Genomic DNA, 18,988 nt, shown 5'->3' with positions numbered 1-18,988 from the left:
CCTGGCTCTGTCTCTTTTGTGCTCCAGCATTTCTAGGGGATGGAGAGAGCTGGTCCATACCACCCACCTTTTCCTTCCCTTCACCCAGATGGAGCAGGCCATTCCTGCATGGGCCAGGATCATGAGATGGCCAGAGACAGTGCTCTCCAATGATCACTGATGTCTAGGGGACTGTTTTAATCAGCATAAGTTAGAGTAGCCCTTAGGCTGCTCTAAGGTATACTGAGACCTGCTTTGGCCTCTGGTCAGGATGAGGATGAAAAGAGTGGAAAAATAGCTTAGAATCATCTTGCCGTCTATTCCAGGTCATGCACCAGGCAGAACTCAGCTGTTCTAGGGCTCAGTAGACTACGAGCCCTAGGAGTGTCCCTGAACTAGAAGAACAGCCTTCTTCATCTTTATGTTATATGCACTTCATTGCATTTAGTAGCTATGTTCTCTTTGTGAAGGCTGCTCAGTACAGGAGCAATGAATGGTGGACTGCACTAAGCATTTTATAATTAAAACCAGAATCTACAGCACTACAACCCACAATCGGGAAATATTGTTTTGAGAAGGAGGAGAGGCCAAATTCCACTCAGAATCAATTCAAACAGTTCTCCACTAATGGTTAATGATAAAATACTCTTGCTCACTTGGCTAATTGCCACTCTTTTTGAATCTCTCATTAATAAAAAATCTCTTTTCCACTGATCCCATTGGCATTGTCTGACCTATTTGGTATATGGAGATGGACACTATCATCCAGTATGAAAATTACTACTTCAGGGACATGTGCAAAAGAGACAAAATATCCACTCTCATCATTAAAAAAAAATTCCATTGCTTATTTTTTCCATGATATGAAATTTAACAGCTAAGTGGAGTAGATTTAGAAAGCTTTCAAAGTGCATGGCACCATAATGCAATAGCCATCCAGTTAATACTTTTCATTCATAACAGCACACAAAATGTATGAGAGAGGAACTATATCTCAAATAGATTTTTTTAAAATGCAGTTGTTGGATTAGTACGTCTGAGCAAAGGCATCTTGATGTATTTTCCTGCCAGAACCATTTATGAGTTTAGCAGTGCTTTGGGCCTCTCTAACATCTGATTCAAATATAAACGCCTAGAAACTATTGCCTTTCTGAATGCAGCACTTCTCTATAAAACACACCTCACCCAGTATCCTGGATTGACTGAACAGACTCTTGGATGTGCCAGCTACAGTAACGCACACACCTACTCAAGATGCAAAAACATTCAACAAAGGCTCTCATTCTTTCACAAAATAATACCTATAATTCATAACTATAAAGAGATAAGGGATTTATGAAATAAAACTGACCTGTTTTCCCCTTTTCCTCTCATAATAATCTATTCCTCATTCTAAAAGAAGAACATGTTATCAAAAGCTGTGCACTTTCCAATTGTTACATTTTGAGAGAGAAAGTCAAGCTGGGCTAAACTCATCACTGGTGTAACTGCACTGACATGAACATTTACAGTAGTAATGAATTTGGCCCATTATACAGCACAGTGCAATTGGAAAATATTTAGGAGTCATTTAGCAAAGAATACCTCTGCATCTCCTTTCAGTTTTTTCATAGGTCTCCTAAAATTTAAATATGTGACATCTATATCATAACATCATCCATTTGTATTCCAGTGGTATCCAGAGGCCCCAGATGAGATTATGCCCCATAGTGCTAGATGCTTTACATACACATAGTAATAGACATCACAGTCCATATGCACAAAAGGTAGAATTTCCTATTTTTTGAGTGTTTTACTTTGCAACCTTTTCATATAGCTTTTTGTTCATATATCTTTTCACACACCAAAGTTAATGCAAGATTCCTCACTGTAGTACATTTTCCACTCATACTTAATCCAGTTATACCATTACTGAAGTATAGGGGTTCTCACCACGCCCTAGAGAAGTTTACTCCACAGACTAATTATCCTTGTAATTAGGAAATCTTCTCTGATATTCAGCTTAAATTTACCCCTTTGTTCACCTTTCACTCCAACTTATTTTTGCGGAGCTGTCAAGTTTTGTCCAGTTCCATTTGTGAAACTTTATGCAAATTATTTGCAAAGATACAAATTATCTCACTGCATAATTTACATATTTGCAAGTAATTTGTATATAACCATAACCTTCAATTTACCTAAAGCTGCACAAAAGTTGGTAGCTGTGGCAGGCAGTTAGATGCGGAAGGAAGCCTTGGGAATACAATAACTACACTTTTTGTTCTTAGATGTATGATCTTTTATTTTACTTTATTAAAAACATCCATTCAAATGAGCCCAGCTTACCCAGTATCCATATTGCTTTCTAGAACTGACCTGACCTTATATATATTTACCATTTCACCAATTGTTTTCGTCATCTGAAAACTTTACCATCAATGATTTTATATTTTCTTGCAGATAATTGAAAATGCTGTATAACAGGTGATATTTTTTTGAAAAGAGTCCCAGCCTTTCCATTATTTCAGAAACAAATATAGCGTAATATACTACTTAAGATTAACATTTATTTTTTGTCCTTGTAACATACTACATACTTATGTAAATATACTCCCAGTGACAAATTGCTTTTATTCATAGATTCCAAGGCTAGAAGGGACGATTGTGATCATCTAGCCCGATCTCCTGTATAATACAGGACATAGAACTTCCCCAAAAATTCCTAGAGCATATCTATTAGAAAAACATCCAATCTTGATTTAGAATTTGTCACAGATGGAGAATTCCAATAGTTAATTACCCTCACTGCCAAAAATGTATGCCTTATTTCCAGTCTGAATTTGTCTAGCTTCAACTTCCAAGCATTGGATCTCATTAAATCTTTGTCTGCTGGACTGAAAAGCCCATAATTAAATGTTTGCTCCCCATGTAGATATTAAGACAGTAATCGAGTCACCACTTAATCTTCTCTTTGTTAAGCTAAATAGATTGAGCTTTTAAACTGTTACTATAAGGCATGTTTTCCAGCCCTTTAATTATTCTTGTGGCTCTTCTCAAAACCCTCTCCAGTTTATCAACATCCTTCTTGAACTGTGGGCACCAGAACTGAACACAATATTCCAGCAGCAGTCACACCACTGCCTAATGCAGAGGTAAAATAACCTCTCTACTCCTATTCGAGCTTCCGGTTTATGCATCCCAGGATCACATTAGCTCTTTTGGGTAAAGCATCACATTGAGAGCTCATGTTCAGCTGATTATGCACCAAAACACCCAAATCTTTGGGTCAGGGGGATGGGGGGAAACCGGGCCCGCCCTCTACTCCGGTTTCCATCCCAGGCCCTGTGGATTGCAGCTGTCTACAATGTGTCCTGCAACAGCTGTGTGACAACTACAACTCCCTGGGCCACTTCCCCATGATCTCCCCCCAGCACTTTTTTTATCCTCACCACAGAACCTTTCTCCTGATGCCATATAGCATTTGTACTCCTCAGTCCTCCAGCAGCACGCCCTCTCATTCTCAGCTCCTTGCGCACCCTTCACTGACTGAAGGGAGGTCTTTTTTAACCAGGTGCTCTGATTAGCCCACCTGCATTAATTGGTTCTAGTGGCTTCCTAATTGGCTCCAGATGTCCTAATTAGCCTGGGAAAAGTGACCTGCTTAATCTGGGGCTAATGTATCTACCTTCCACCGCTCTCCTGTGGCCATCTGGCCTGACCCTGTCACACATCCTTTAATTCTTTACTAGTTGAGCCACATATCAGCATCTTGTAACTTTTAACATTTCTTATAGATGGAGCTAGACATGTTTGATGATGCAGTAGTCTTTTCTGGCGTGGCGTCTACACTGGGAAGTAGACTTACATGACACATTGTCAATTTTCTCCATCAAACAGCAGCTGGACATGACTATTCACAAGCTACTCTAAAATCCCTCACTTAAATTTAACTATTAAAACGTTTATTTTTAAAAATACCCCAAATGGCTTTACATTGCTGAAATTCTATTTACAACAAACTGATGAGAGATTTAGAGTTTTCCTGCAAATTACCACAGTCTGGGTTTTTTTTTGTCCAGCCAATCCTGCCCACAACAAAGTACATTTTACCTGCTCCCTCTATTATGGTAGGTAGGTCCTGTGGGACCTACCTACCATAGGCTCTACCTACAAGTATAATAGTTTCCCCCTCAAATTTCAAAGCAAAGTGAAGTCACTATTTTTCATTGCTGAAGTTCCAGATCTAGTCTTTAAAGGCCTTATCCAACTACGTTCAAGTCAATGGAAATTATCCCACCAACTTGAACAGGACCAGCATCAGAGCCTGAGGCTGCGATTTTCAAAGGAGTCTAAGGGAGCTAGGCACTCAGCTTCCATTGAATTTCAATGGGATTTGAGCTTCTAAGTCCCTTAGGCTCCTGTGAAAATCCCAGCCTAAATTATTAAGATACTTGACTTGGGCATGTATTCTCACAATTTAAGAGCAGCAGCACTCAGAAGTCAAGAGAAATCCTACAAGGGAGAACTCCTGCTGAAATCTTACCTTTCAAGGGAATATATAGTCAAAAGACCAAATCAGAGTTCAGAGTAATCAAAGTCTAGAGAATAACGAAGAGGAGGAAGTTTGAGGAAAGCTAGTACTGTCAAAGCTGAACTTCAGAGAGGCAGATCACCTACTTAAGATTAGTGTGCACAGCATGTTCCCCTGCCTTTTTGACTGCTAGTGTATCTTGCTGTATGAATTGATTCTAGCAACAGATCTATCCTCAAAAACTCCCACCTTTGTCGCTGCTTGTCTTTCACTTCCCACCCCATTAGATACATTTCAAACTCTCAAGTGTGCTAATTTCGATTTAGGGTCATCTGAACTCTGACAGGCATGTTGGTTATCATCCTTTTAACATTAAAAACATCGAGATATTACTGAGTACCCCCCATAATTAAAAATCTTCAGCAATGCAATGGCATGTCATCAAAATAATTCTATTTTAAAAATATAAACAATTCATTTAAAAAAAAATCAAAGGAAGTGTAACATCAGTGGGGCCGTGTAGTTTTTCAACACAACACCACTTATTCCTGACAGACTTACCTGTGGGATCTCAAAAATGGCATTATGAATGTTATTTCTGTTGGGACAATAAAATGTATTATTACCTCCATACCTTCTGTAAATTCCTTTATAAGCAAAATATAGCTACATTAGCAAAGGCAGAAAAGGGCACATAGGACTGTAGAATTTAGACAAGATTAATTATCAACAAGACTATCTCCTAAATCCCAATTAAGGACAGATACACTACTCTTGATTTTAGCAAAAAAAACCCCAAGCAACAGTAATAGAGGTATGTGGATTATTATGGCAATATATGAAAGCAGATATCAAAGACATATAATAAAACATGGTTGATTTGCACAGGGGCTGGGGAGGAGGGCAGGAGGGGATGGGTGCTTTACAACTGGGGCTGGACTGGTCCCTGGAGCAACTTAGAACATCCTGAGGGCTGCTCTCAGTTGCCTGGGCTGGTATTGGCGTTCAGAAGGCTATTCTCCCAGTTGGAGATGACCACAGTGGAATAGTATTGCAGCCATGCCTCCTCCCCCTATGCCTAAAGCCAGTAGTGGGAAGGAGGCAGTAATTTCTCTGTGCTGGGAAAATCCACAAATGACTTGTTAAAGCTGGCGTTCGGACTTCTTTGTGCTGCCATACCAGATTACAGCAGATTGAACAGGAATCCAGGATCTATTCCACTGGTGTAGTTTAAAGAACACTTATCCTTAATGAGTTAACGTACTTAATAATAGGGCTAATCTGCTCCTGATTCTCACCATGTCAGGAATTTTGCTATTGATCAGTGGGAACAGGGGCAAAGCTAATAGAATCTTGTGCTTTAGAAAGGCAGGCCTGTAGCCCTTGAACTATAAGAAAAAAAACATGGTTAGCTGTTAATACTATTAAAGTTATACCCTCCTTGTAAACCAGATAGTATAAGGCTCTGCTTTAGCAAGCTAACACTCCCTACCAAACCTTACAGAACTGCATTAATAAGGAAATGCTATGTCTGCCCATATCAACTAATTTACAATCAGTTCCACTTTTCTTAGTAAAGGGTCATGACAAATCTACCATAAAATCTGGGCAATTTGCTGGCCTTATTGCTGTATTTGTAATATGTTTATAGCTGTGTAACTCTACCAACATTAGGAACCCAGGATTGTCATCAGCTACCGCAGCTTGGTTGAATAAAACATGCTGCAGCAGCAAAATTTCTTTTAACCAATATTTATCTCATAAGTTTTTAGCTCTTTTCAAATGTTCTCTCAGACATTGTGGCAAATTAATGGAGTCATACTGTAGTTTTGTTGAATCATACAGCCAACATTAGTGCCTTTCAGCAAATACTGAAGCTGCATTTCTTCAATACTAATAGAATATCATTCATCTACATTTAACTTCTGGAGGGCATGTCTTCATTTTTACACGGAGCTAGTGAGCTGCCTGCTACAGTATTTATCAAATAGATTTTCTGAAACCTCTGGTTCTGTGTCTGTATCTGGAGAGAGTTCAAGTTACTGCATGCTTGAATATATTTTTAAAAATATATTCTTAATATTATATTTCTTGTATAAATTGTTCAAACAACAAAGGAGAAAAAAAGGAAAATATGCACACAATTATTTTCTGATAGAAAATTTAATAATTTATGCAGGCAATACTATTATTCCTTTTCCAAAGGGTCCATAAAGTTTCTTCATAGGTTTTTAAAATACATCAGAATTATTCTGCAATCCGTCTATCATTCCGTCAGAACCTGCTGCCTGTTTAAATGCAATTCAGTTTCTGTAGTGGGACAGATACTCTTCCAATGACACAATTGGTTTTGCCATTATGAAAGCTTAAGGTAGCCACTTCTTCCAATAAGTAAGGATAGTTAGGATTAATGTTGTTCATAATACTGCACAGAAGGCTGGGGTAGCTTATTATTATGATTGGCCCATATCCTGCAATCCTTTCTAACTCAAAGTTCTCCTTGACTTCAATGGGATCTTTCCCTGATATGGCTGTTTGAGCCCATCATTTTTAAGTCATTTATTATAAATGTATATTGTGTTTAATTAATAGAGCCAGACAAAATGTCATAAAGAATTTATAAGCCAAGTTATCGGAGACAAACAAATGAGACTGGACTATAGTTCAGGTGAGGGAAGCTCTGGGGATTATTGATGATGAAAAGGTGGTAGGAAGAGTTACTGGAAAAAAACAGTGGATTGCAAAAGCTAGTTTGCATATGAGAACAGTGAGGCAAGCAGTATGAGTGAAGGTGTAAAGCAGAGAGTGGGCGGAGGAGACAAAAGGAGAGAGGATTGAGAAGGCAGAAGGAGCAAGTGGAGGAGTATTGGGGAATGAAAGCAGAAAGGTAGGCATAGCTTGTATTTTGACATCTAATATAGCTTTAACCTGTCTCATAATCCGTCAGTTACGCATGGTTCTACTACCCATGATATACTAATGCTTTTCAATTTCTACTTCACACCTTCAGTAAATCCCTATTGTCCTTAATTTTAAGCAGAATATTTTAACGGAGTCCAATATAGTCCACTAAATAGATTGAATTATTTCAGTTTTAGCCATGCATCATTTATGGCATTATGGATTTTATACTAAACTCTCTCTCTCTCTCTCTCTCATTGGAATTCATCAATTTCATTTTTCTGGATTACAACATAATGAGCAATTCCTCCAGAGTCGGAAAGAGAATCAAATGTCCCTGATGTGTAGTAAATCATCACGCTGCTATTTAGAACTTTCTATTGCAGTCATCATTGTGGCATCTGAGTTCCAATCAGGGACCTCCACCAGAATCTACACAGTGAAAACCAGAACAGACCATGGGTGAACTTGGCTCCAATGTCTACCTGAAAGCCAAACAAATACAATACTCAGGTTCACTCAGAATCTGCTCTGGCTTCCTCGGGTGCAGAACCTTGTGGGGAGGCCAGGATGACAGAAAGTCAAGTGGTGACAGGTTTCAGAGTGGTAGCCGTGTTAGTCTGTATCAGCAAAAACAACGAGGAGTACTTGTGGCACCTTAGAGACTAACAAATTTATTTTGGCATAAGCTTTCGTGGGCTAAAACCCACTTCATCAGATGCATGGGGTGGAAAAAAAACAGTAGGCAGGTATATATACACAATACATGAAAAGATGGGAGTTGCCTTACCAAGTGCTAACGAGAATTCAATTAAAGTGGAAGTGGACTATTCTCAACAGTAGAATACTGTCAAGTGGGTTTTCCCAACAACAAAAGGGAAAGGGGAACAAAGGAGCACCCATTTAGCATAAAATCAAGATGTAAGGAATACAATTTTAATCAAGGAATCATAGAATCATAGAATATCAGGGTTGGAAGAGACCTCAGTAGGTCATCTAGTCCAACCGCCTGCTCAAAGCAGGACCAATCCCTAACTAAATCATTCAAACCAGGGGACTTGAAGAGAAGAAATTCTTAAATTGACTGTGCATCAATGCTAGGAGCCCAGATAATAAACAAGATGGAACAGAATTGCTCATTTATGAGTATGAATTTGACCAAGTTGATATTACTGAAACTTGGTTTGAAGTTTCACATGATTGGAATCTTAAAATCCTTGGTTATAACTTATTTAGGAAGATATGAGTTGGCAAAAAGGGAGGGGGAATGGCACGCTGATCCTGAATCCTTATGGATTAACGTTCTAACAGATAAAGCACAAAATGGAATACTAATTGCTGTCTAAATGACATTAGAGAATGACTGCCTCATTACACATTTATCTACAAAGTGTAGGGGTAAAAAATAGCATTATCATGGAGGACTTCAATCTGAGTGACATATGCAGGTGATCTCATGCTGCCAGTACTAAAACTTCCTTGGGATTTCTAAAAAAATTATAGACGACAAATTTCTCACTCAAAAAAACGTTGCATCCAATATATGGGGAAATTCTATATTAGACCTCACATTGTCAGATAAAGAGGGACTTGATCTCAGACCTAAAAAAAAAAAAAAAAAAATCAGTGGTTGCTTTGGTGCAAGTGATCAAGACTGGATTACATTTGTAATGTGCACACATAATAAAGTCTAAACCAGTAGTATATTTACTTGGTGCTTTTAAAGGGCCAATATCCCAAAGTTGAAAAATATTCTGAGCCAAATCAGCTGGAAAAAACAATTTAAATGGAAAAATATGAATAATAATAATAATTGGGAATTGTTTAAGAATATTTTACTGCAAAAGATTTGGGAACCATAGAGGAACCAAAGAGAAACCAGAGAGGAAAATCAGCTGAACATGAACTTCCGGTGCAACGCTGTGGCCAAAAGGACTAATTCAATCCTTGGATGTATAAACAGGGATATCAAGTAGGAGTATATTACCGCTATATATGGCAGTAGTGCAATCTACTGGAGTACTGCGTTCAGTTTTGGTGTCCATATTTCAAGAAAGATGTTGAAAAGGGTTCAGAGAAGAGCTAGGATAATGATTAAAGGATTAGAAAACGTGGCTTATAACGAAAGGTTCAAGGAGCTCAGTCTGGTTATCTTATCAAAGACCTGATCACAGTCTGCAAGTACCAACTTGGGGAACAGGAATCTGATAATGAGGGTTCTCCTGTCTAGGTGGTATAACAAGAACCAACAGCTGGAAGTTGAAGCTAGACAATTTCAGACGGGAATGGCATGTACATTTTTGGAAGTGAGAATGATTAATTATTGGAATATCTTATTAAGGGTTGCAGTGGAGTCTCCATCCCTGGAAATTTTAAAATAAAGATTGGATGTTTTTCTAAAAGACATTCTCTAGCTCAGGGGTCGGCAACGTTTGGTATGCGGCTCGCCAGGGTAAGCACCCTGGCGGGCCGGGCCAGTTTATTTACCTGCTGACGCAGCAGGTTCAGCCGATCACGGCTCCAACTGGCTGCGGTTCTCTGTCCCGGGCCAATGGGGGCGTTGGGAAGCCGCGGCCAGCACATCCCTCTCCCGCGCCGCTTCCCGACGCCCCCATTGGTCTGCGACAGTGAACCGTGGCAAGTGGGGGCCGCGATCAGCCGAACCTGCCGCGTCAGCAGGTAAATAAACTGGCCCGGCCTGCTAGGGTGCTTACCCTGGCAAGCCGCGTGCCAAACGTTGCCGACCCCTGCTCTAGCTCAAGCACAGCTATTGGACTCAAAACAGGAATTAATATAGGGAAATCTTATGGCTTGTGTTAGACAGGAGATTAGTCAGGTGATCATAATGGTCCCTTCTGGCCTTAAAAATCTATGAACTTCTTCATCATGAGGTCCTCAGACAGTCGAAAAGTCAGCCTCAAAATGATACTAATGGAGTAGCATGTTTGACCTAGTAAAGTCACTTGTAGAGTGAACTCTTTGCACAAGAGGGCAAGGAACCATCCTGTATGATTGGAGAAAACACTAAATGAGGTAATAGGGTTTTTCAAGTTTAGCTTTTACGATTTATCAACATAGAAAAAACTTCTTCCAGACAAGACTTACAGCATAATACCATACACTTTTATATAACTTCCTTTATACAAAGTGCACAAGAGTAGAATAGAAAAATAGTGTTTTAATATTTTCTTAGAATAGCACAAAAATGGGCCAAAACTCAGTCTGCTCAAGCTGATTTCTGTTACTTCTGAAACCTTAACAGCTATGGCTACAACCCTCTCTGTTGTGAGTACTCACAGACATGCTTGAGCAATGGGATAAAGAAGCACACAGTGAGTCTTTGCTTTTCAACACAATGAAAATTTCAGTACCTGAGGGATGCAATTACTTGAGCAAATAGTGCCAGCTATTCTATGGCTGTATTTATTCTGACCTTTAAAAAAAAAACAAAAAAACAGAGAGCGAGAGAAAAGTGTATCACAATATTCTGTACCCCTGCATTAGCTAAGGGAACATGAATATATACATATATCTGAAGAATGAAATGTTCCTTTCTGTAGCCACAATGAATATGCTTGTTGAGGCTACAAAAGAGAAAAGGGAGAGGAAAGGGAATAGGGTATGCATTTTTGGTGCTTGAGGGAAATATGTTTGGTACTGTAGAGTGCTGCATCACCTGGGAAATATCATTTTACTTAATATGCAATAGGGGAATGAATTTAAAAGCATCCAAACTTGTATTTGTTTAAATATTACCCAGAATTGAGTTTGGACTCAAATGCCTACAGTGCATAGTTAAAATCAACACGCGAAGTTTTAAAAAAATCCCAAGTCCAATTAATAAAAATAAATCGTAATGTATGAGACAGTAGTACACAGAGGCCTCAATCAAAATTAGGGCTCCGTTTTGCTAGGTGCTGTACAAACATTTGGTACCGATAGTGTCTCACCCAAAGAGCTCACAATCTAAGGCCACATCTACACTTGGAGCAGGGGGTGCGATTCCCAGCTCATGTAGACATACCAGCTCTATCTCTGCTCGAGCTAGTGTGCTAAAAATAGCAGCATAGCTGGAGTAGCATGGGCGGCAGCTCGGGCTAGCCATCCTGAGTATGTACCTACCCAGACCCTCTGGGCATGTACTTGGGCAGCTAGCCAGAGGTGCCTCCGATGCCACCGCATTGACAGTGTTATTTTTAGCATGGCAGCTCAAAGAGAGCGAATGCGGATATGTCTACGCAAGCTGGGAATCACATCCCCAGCTTCAAGTGTAGACATAGCTTAATAGAGAAACAAAAGGGTATATGAAAGGAAGCTTTATTATCGCTGTTCTACAGATGGGAAACTGAAGCACAGAGAGATTAAGGACCAGGTTCTCATTTATACTCTCCAGTCAGAAGTTAATGTGAATGAGAATCAGTTTTACGTGACTTGCACAAGGGGACACAGGAAATCCATGGCAGACAAAGGAACCTAACCTAGAATCCCAAGCCAGTGCATCAACCACAACACCATAATGTTCCAAAAATATTAAATTAAGTCCTTAAAGTTTCACAGAATTCAAAGCATGTTCACTGAAACCAATAGATATGGTAAACGTTAATTTCTGGAGAGCTTTCAAAAGTGTAAACGGGATTTAGGAGCACTAGTTCTGTTGACTTACAATGGGACTTTTGCCCCTAGGCAAGGCCTTTTAGGTACTTCTGAAACTCTCTCCCTTAGTAATGAAGTGCCCATCTCCACACAGAGTATCTGGGATACTCAACAAGCTTTAAAGAGAACGTAAACAAAATGTGGATACATGCCCACAGAGATCAGCTTGTTTCTTTCAGAAAACTGGATGAAAGAAAATAGTCCAAAAATAATAGATGATGAAGGAAAAGGAGATCTAATTAGTAAAGATGCACTGACATGAACAGAAAGGCCTTGCTCTAAACCCTGAAGAGAGCTTTCCTGAACTAAGAAGGCCCTGTAAATGAAAGATTCAGATGGAATATCAGGAGTACAAGACCTAGCTGACTGCAATTGCCTCAGTGTAACAGAGAGAGAGAGAGGTTTTTTGTCAAATGTGTCAGACTCAGATTCATGGGTGGTGCAGATAAAAGGTCAGGGGAGGCAAAAGTCCAGCCAGGCAGGGGGGAAATGCCGTGGCTGTGGCGCAGGTCACCCCTCCGGAAGTGTGCCAGCCCACCACCACCTCTGGAGTGCCGGACGCAAAGCTCGATACAAGGGGGTGGAACAGCACCTGGACCATGGCCATGCCCACGCTCTGCCTCACCCCAGCACCACTTTCCCCGAAGCCCTCCCCACACCCACACTCCTCCCTGCCTTTTCCCCCGAGGCTCCACCCTTGGTCCGCCTCTTCCCGCCCCTGCTCTGCTTCATCCCCCATGGCCTCCCCCTGCCCGCCCCCCTCTGCCCCCTCTCTTCCGTCGCTCACCTAAGGCAGGAAAAAGTGATGGAGCCATGACCCCATCGTGGTCCCTGCCATTCCGGGACGGGGACCAAGAGAAACGAGTGGCGGGGGCCTAGGGAGAAGGGGCGGAGAGGAGTGAGTGGTAGGCGGGGTCTCAGGGGAGGCCAGAGGTGGAGCCAGGGTGGGAATTTGGGAGGGGGAAAAGAGGCTGAGTTGGAGCGGGGCCATGGTCCAGGTGCCAGTGGCCCAACCCACTTCTAGGGAACTTCCGGCGCTCGCATGTGAGCCTCCCCAAATGGAAGACTCATGCACTCCCTATGCTCAGATTACTAAGGCTGTAACAGCAAAATCTGAAGTAATCTGTTTATTTACTGGTTTCAAAGTAGCAGCCGTGTTAGTCTGTATCCGCAAAAAGAACAGGAGTACTTGTGGCACCTTAGAGACACACAGACAGACGATATTTATACATACAGATTGTGTTCCACTCTATGCATCTGAAGAAGTGAGCTGTAGCCCACGAAAGCTTATGCTGAGATAAATTTGTTAGTCTCTAAGGTGCCACAAGTACTCCTGTTCTTTTTGTTTATTTACTAGCAGCCAGTGCTGAGTGGGCATCATAGATTCCTTCACCACTTTTCCAGAGAGCAGGGTTCCAAACCTGCAAACGGTTAAACATATTGTGCATGCAAGTAATCACATGTGTAGTGTCATTGACTTCAGACGGAATACTTACGTGAGTAAAGTTACAAATATCCTTAGAGGGTTTGCAGGAATAGGGCCAAGATGAGCAGCTATCTTCTTTAACTACTGCAGAACTAATACACATATTGTCTTCTAAGAGAGGACGTTAGATTAATACTCTTTCACTAATTAGATGCCAATTCTTTTCTCAGAATAAGTGACTATGAATTCACACTAAAAATGCACTCATATCAACCCTTCGCAATCAGCTACATGAATGATACCACTAAACATAAGCAACACAAGACAGCGCTAGATATTGAAGAGCAGTTCACATTGTATCTCCACTGAAAACAATGATTCCTTGTATTGTCTTTGATTACTGCAGATGAATTATTTGTAGATGACGTGAACCTAGATCACATGGAATGAATATCTTGCTTCTGAACAAAATATTTTTTCTTAATTTATGTTTAAAGCTTTTTAATCAAGCCTGTTCTCATTAGCCATAACCAAAAGAGGTTTTACTTATCCCAAAATGTTTACTGAAACTAAGCCATTTGGCTAACTGATTACATTTTAATTAAACTACTTTATCATCATTGGAATGACAGAAACACATTTACATGAAAAAGCACATTTGAACTTAAACCAACACATCTGACTTGCGAATTAGTGTATGTAACTGAATGAGACTATTGTAAAACACCTCTGGGCATATTTTAATGGTCCATGCCTTAGGTGCAGTGCACTGTATGACAAGTAACATAAGACAAATTAATGTATCGCTAAAACAAGTCCAGGAGTCTCTTACTGCTTAATATGGCTATGTAGTGGTACATTTGATTCTTTTGCTTTACATATCTGTATCATATAGCAAAAAATCATAGGAAAATATTATTTCTCCAAACACTGAGCGCATGGGTTAACTATCAGAAATAGTTCCTATAAAAATAGACATTTCCTTCCAGCAAGATAGGTGTACTTTTGTATTGCACACATTTTCCTTTAATTGATATCTATGTTTACTTGAGTTTATAAGTAGTGTCATAAAATCAATATATATTCAACCAAACTGGTACAAATGAATTGTACAATGACATCAGCTATTTCAGCCCATGCTGTACCTCATATATAGGCAACTTTGATTCATGCCCTAAAAGCAAACATTTACTATATGTTTTCCTGTCCTCTAATCCAAATACAAATGAAGAAGCAAATTGTTCTTACATGCAAGATGCTCTTACCTCTTCCTTTGTCTTTTTCGATATGACTCTTAGCCAGTCTCCAATCATGCTCAGGACAGCAGCAAAATAAGCAAGTCCTACAAGGATCCAAAACCATACCACTGGCTTGTAAAAATCAAGGTATTCAATGTCTGATCCTCCTGAAAGACAATCAAGTTAAAAATAAAGTGTCCTTCATATTGGTATACACAAAATTGTACTTGATGCTTTCCTTTTCTAAAACACTCATTTTTTAAAAATGTACATTTTTAAGGCTTTTAAAAAAATTCTTATTTTCCAACTGAGTTTTTCACATCTGTGCAAATAAGAATAGGCAACGAAATAAAAAGAAAATCACTGAATGAGACAATGGGCTAAATTCATCCCTGGAAGAAAAGCACTGAAATCCGTCGCATTACACAAAGGATAAGTGTGTCTCAATAACGGCTATCAGGTTATAATAATTATAAAAATGAGCCCACATAATTATGCTCAACAGCTGACAAACTTATTTATAAGCACTGCTGGTTCTTCCATACTTGCTCCAAACTCCTATGCTATGTAAGCATTAAGGGCTGATCCAAATTTAACGGAGGAGTAGGTAATATGTCAGGATCTGGGGGGTGGGGTTGGGTGTTTGTGGAAGCAGTTAGAACTACACTGAATAGAGGTTTTTATCTGCCTAGCTACATTCATGGTCCCCATCACTTTAGTACCCTGAGCCCCTCACAAACATGAATGACTTTGTCCTCCCCACACTCCTGGGAAGCAGGAAATATTATCACCTCCATTTTACAGATGAGGAAACCAAAGCACAGGGAGACTAACTAAACCGCTCATGATCACAGAGCAAATCTCTGGCACTGACAGAACCCAGATCTCTTTAATCCAAGTGCCAAGACCATCCATCTTCCCCTTTTTACTAAAAAGGAGAGAAAATCTGTGAAATGCCCATGGTGGGGCCATCATAAAGAATAGACATTCCAATTCCATAGGGGATTCAAGTTATGGTTACCACAGAGCTTTCACTCCACATTAAGTAGTTTATATTTAATACCACATAGCACACTGAGCACTAAACCCCGCACTAGCAATTCAGCCTGGCCATAATATGATAAAGCCCAATCTGGAGCCTCTGAGACTGCAGATTTGGCAGCAGCATCCAAACCAGCCAGGTTTATAAACTTGTGGTTGTTATTAGTCAATGAATCCACCAGTTACATGGAAATAACATACAGATTATGGAATTCTACTGATAATTACTTATTAGAGGGAAAGGCTTTTTAATGTATAGATTTAATGCTATATCTACTAATAATAAACTTTCATGTCAGTCAAAACTGCTGGGGTAAAGTATGGTGACCAGGTGTCCTGATTTTATAGGGACAGTCCTGATATTTGGGGCTTTGTCTTATATAGGCGACTATTACCCCTCACCCACGTCCAGATTTTTCAAACTTGCTGTCTGGTCACCCGAGGGTAAACCCATGGATAACAAGATTTTTTATTTAATTGTTTATGAACTTCCAAAAATACAGGGAAATTCTGAATTCAGTAACATTCTGCAATTCCACTGATGGCACTGAAATGTAAAAAGAGGAGGCAAATATATAAGAACATAAGAATATCCAGACTGGTGAGATCAATGGTCCATCTAGCCCAGTATCCTATTTTACAACAGTGGCCGGTGCCAGATGCTTCAGAAGGAAGGAACGGAACAGGACAATTATCAAATGATCCATTCCTTGTCGTCCAGTCCCAGTTTCTAGCGGTCAGTGGTTTACTACCTGGTACATGGGATTGCATTCCTGACCATATTGGCTAATAGCCACTGATGAACCTGTCCTCCGTGAACTTACCTAATTCTTTTTTGAACCAAGTTATACTATTTGGCCTTTACAACATCTTTATGTTTTACCTTATTATATACTCAGACTAGTATCCTTATAAAACTGAGGTTTGAGTTGAAATTTATAATCAGCAACATAGGGAGGAAAATCTTATTATAGAATGTTGTAATTGAAGGACAGAGATAAGGTGGAAAAATATCACTTGCAAGTGTGAATTTAGCAGCCACAAATGATATATAAAATGTGCTTGCCTTGACAAGACAAATATTAACTATAAGATCCACTATTGTGTTTAAAATGAAATTACAGCCATTAAAAATGATGAAAAGACATTACCAACTTTTTGTGTGCTTGCTCAAATGTGGTCCACTGGACAACGAGATAAATGGATGTGAATGAAGGTGGTAATTTGACACATTATTTGACAAGTTCCTAATATTAAAAAATGTTGGTCAAATGTTATCAAATTGCTTTCAAGACAGAATGGAATCTTAAGCTACTAACTGAGTCAGCGTTACGTATTGATGAAAAAAATCAGATACAAAATCTTTTTCGTATGGACTGCAATTCCCCTTACTTGTGCAAAGAGATGGATCCTCAGAAGATGGTAACACTCATTTCTCCCAATTTAATGAGGATCTTATGTTGGTATGGCAGAATATTTTTCAATACACTTTTTATTTCTTGAGATAAAATACAAGATTTAAGGATTGCTTGTGATATGGGAGGAGTTTTTCTCATTTCTCTTAGAACACAAACATGCGGAAAAAAGAAGAACATGAGATTACTAAGGAGCTTGCTAGTCATGAGAGCAGCCTGGGAGGAGATCCCAGACTTCATTTTGCAGTATTTTTTGCTTCTCCATAGCGTATGCTATTCTTACATATATTTTATCATTATTTTAAAAGCAGAGGTGCTTTTAAAAAGTTTTAACACAAAAATGGTAGTATTTCTATCGTATTGAATTCTTATATACTTGTTAGTTTTTATACTGTGGAGTTTTGTTAACAAACAATTGGATCTGCGTTATGCACATTTTTATTTCTCCTCTTGTTAAAAAGGTGATCCATGAAGGGAGGATGCAAAATTCCAGCAAGTTAACTGTGTGATAAATATACTCAACAACCAGCCTAGGAGAGGCATTCAGCAAAATTTTCCTTTATAAGTGACTTTCTTCTTTTAGATCCCAGAATATTCACCCCATTGCAGCTGGCTCCCACTCCAAGCGATGGCTCTGCCACCAATAAACCTTGCTGGAGTCTAGAAATAGTCTATAGGAAGTCAGGTATGTGTCTGTTTAAAATAAATTGCTTGGTCTTGCACATAAAGGAAAAACTATTTTAAATATGCAAAACCCCATATATATTTTAAAGCCCTCAGCACTTAGCTGACTTACTAAAAGCTGAGTCCATGCTACAACAAGCTTCTCTAGCAGCTGTAAAGTCACAAGCATGGTGCATGCTGCAGCATTATTCGAAGTGGGAGTCAGATAGTCCCTATAGAGATGGTTGTGTGGCACCAAGCCTGGAGCTAATATGCTAACTTCTTCTCTTCCTCTGGCTGTGGGAAGCATTCAGCACATAAGGTTAAACCTCATGGAGTTCTGTAATAAGGTTAACTAAGAATCTCATTAAATTAAATAGGTAAGAGAATGGGATTCAAATCACTAATATAACTGTTCTGAAGTTAGAGTTAATGAGATTCATTAACTATTGAATTACAGTTCAGATGAATGAGTATGATAGCAAATGCATCCCCACTAAAATGTATGAGAGTAGCCAGCTAATGAATTTACCAGTTTATACTGTAAAAAGAAAAGAAAAAGAAAGACGTTCAATATGTAACATATTTGCATTGACTTTTATGCAGCATAATCATTTATTCAACATTGTTATCTTTATTTTAAAAGCCAGAATGATCTATGTAGCAAGAAACTGAACTCATTTGAACATGTTTTGCTTTGCAGAAACAGTACTGAGGGACAAAATTCTAGTTCTTTGCCCAGGCGGTTTGCGCAGCCTGGTTGCAGTTACTAATAATGACCATGGAGAAGAGCTGTGCCGCTCTACCCAGGGACATGGTCTGTTTGATCTGTGCATAGATCCATTGATCGCACCCCTTGCCTGCCCATAATCCTCCCACCATGGGGTGCTATAGAGGTCCACCACTGAGACCTCCTAACTAGTATGCAGGGGAGTGTGGAGTACACCAGGGGTCTGACCCAAAGCCCTGTAAAATCAATGGGAGTCTTCCCATTGACTCCAGTGGGCTTTAGATCAAGCTCCAGGACAGAGTCTACACTACTGCTGCCTCTCTGCACATCTTCCCCACAAATAAGTGATTTGGGACTTTCAATGGTTACCTAATACACCCTAGAACTGGGCCCAATCCAACAGACCTTACTGAGATAACAATCCCTTGAACT

At 39.6% G+C, this 18,988-nt stretch overlaps 1 protein-coding gene across 2 annotated transcripts in view; it reads right to left on the bottom strand.

Annotated features, from left to right (window-relative positions):
• KCNK2 (potassium two pore domain channel subfamily K member 2) overlaps positions 1 to 18,988 on the bottom strand; it is a 208,440-nt gene that overhangs the window by 15,363 nt on the left and 174,089 nt on the right. For both annotated transcript variants that reach the window (XM_034764515.1, XM_034764516.1), the window contains one exon: positions 14,735 to 14,874. In XM_034764515.1, the coding sequence (XP_034620406.1) occupies positions 14,735 to 14,874 (140 nt within the window). The remainder of the gene's footprint in view (positions 1 to 14,734; positions 14,875 to 18,988) is intronic.

The sequence above is a fragment of the Trachemys scripta genome, chromosome 3 (genome assembly GCF_013100865.1).
Source record: "Trachemys scripta elegans isolate TJP31775 chromosome 3, CAS_Tse_1.0, whole genome shotgun sequence".
Classification (NCBI taxonomy): Eukaryota; Metazoa; Chordata; order Testudines; family Emydidae; genus Trachemys; species Trachemys scripta.
The sequence above is the reverse complement of the archived record's forward strand: the minus strand, read 5'-3'. Positions and strand labels throughout refer to the sequence as shown.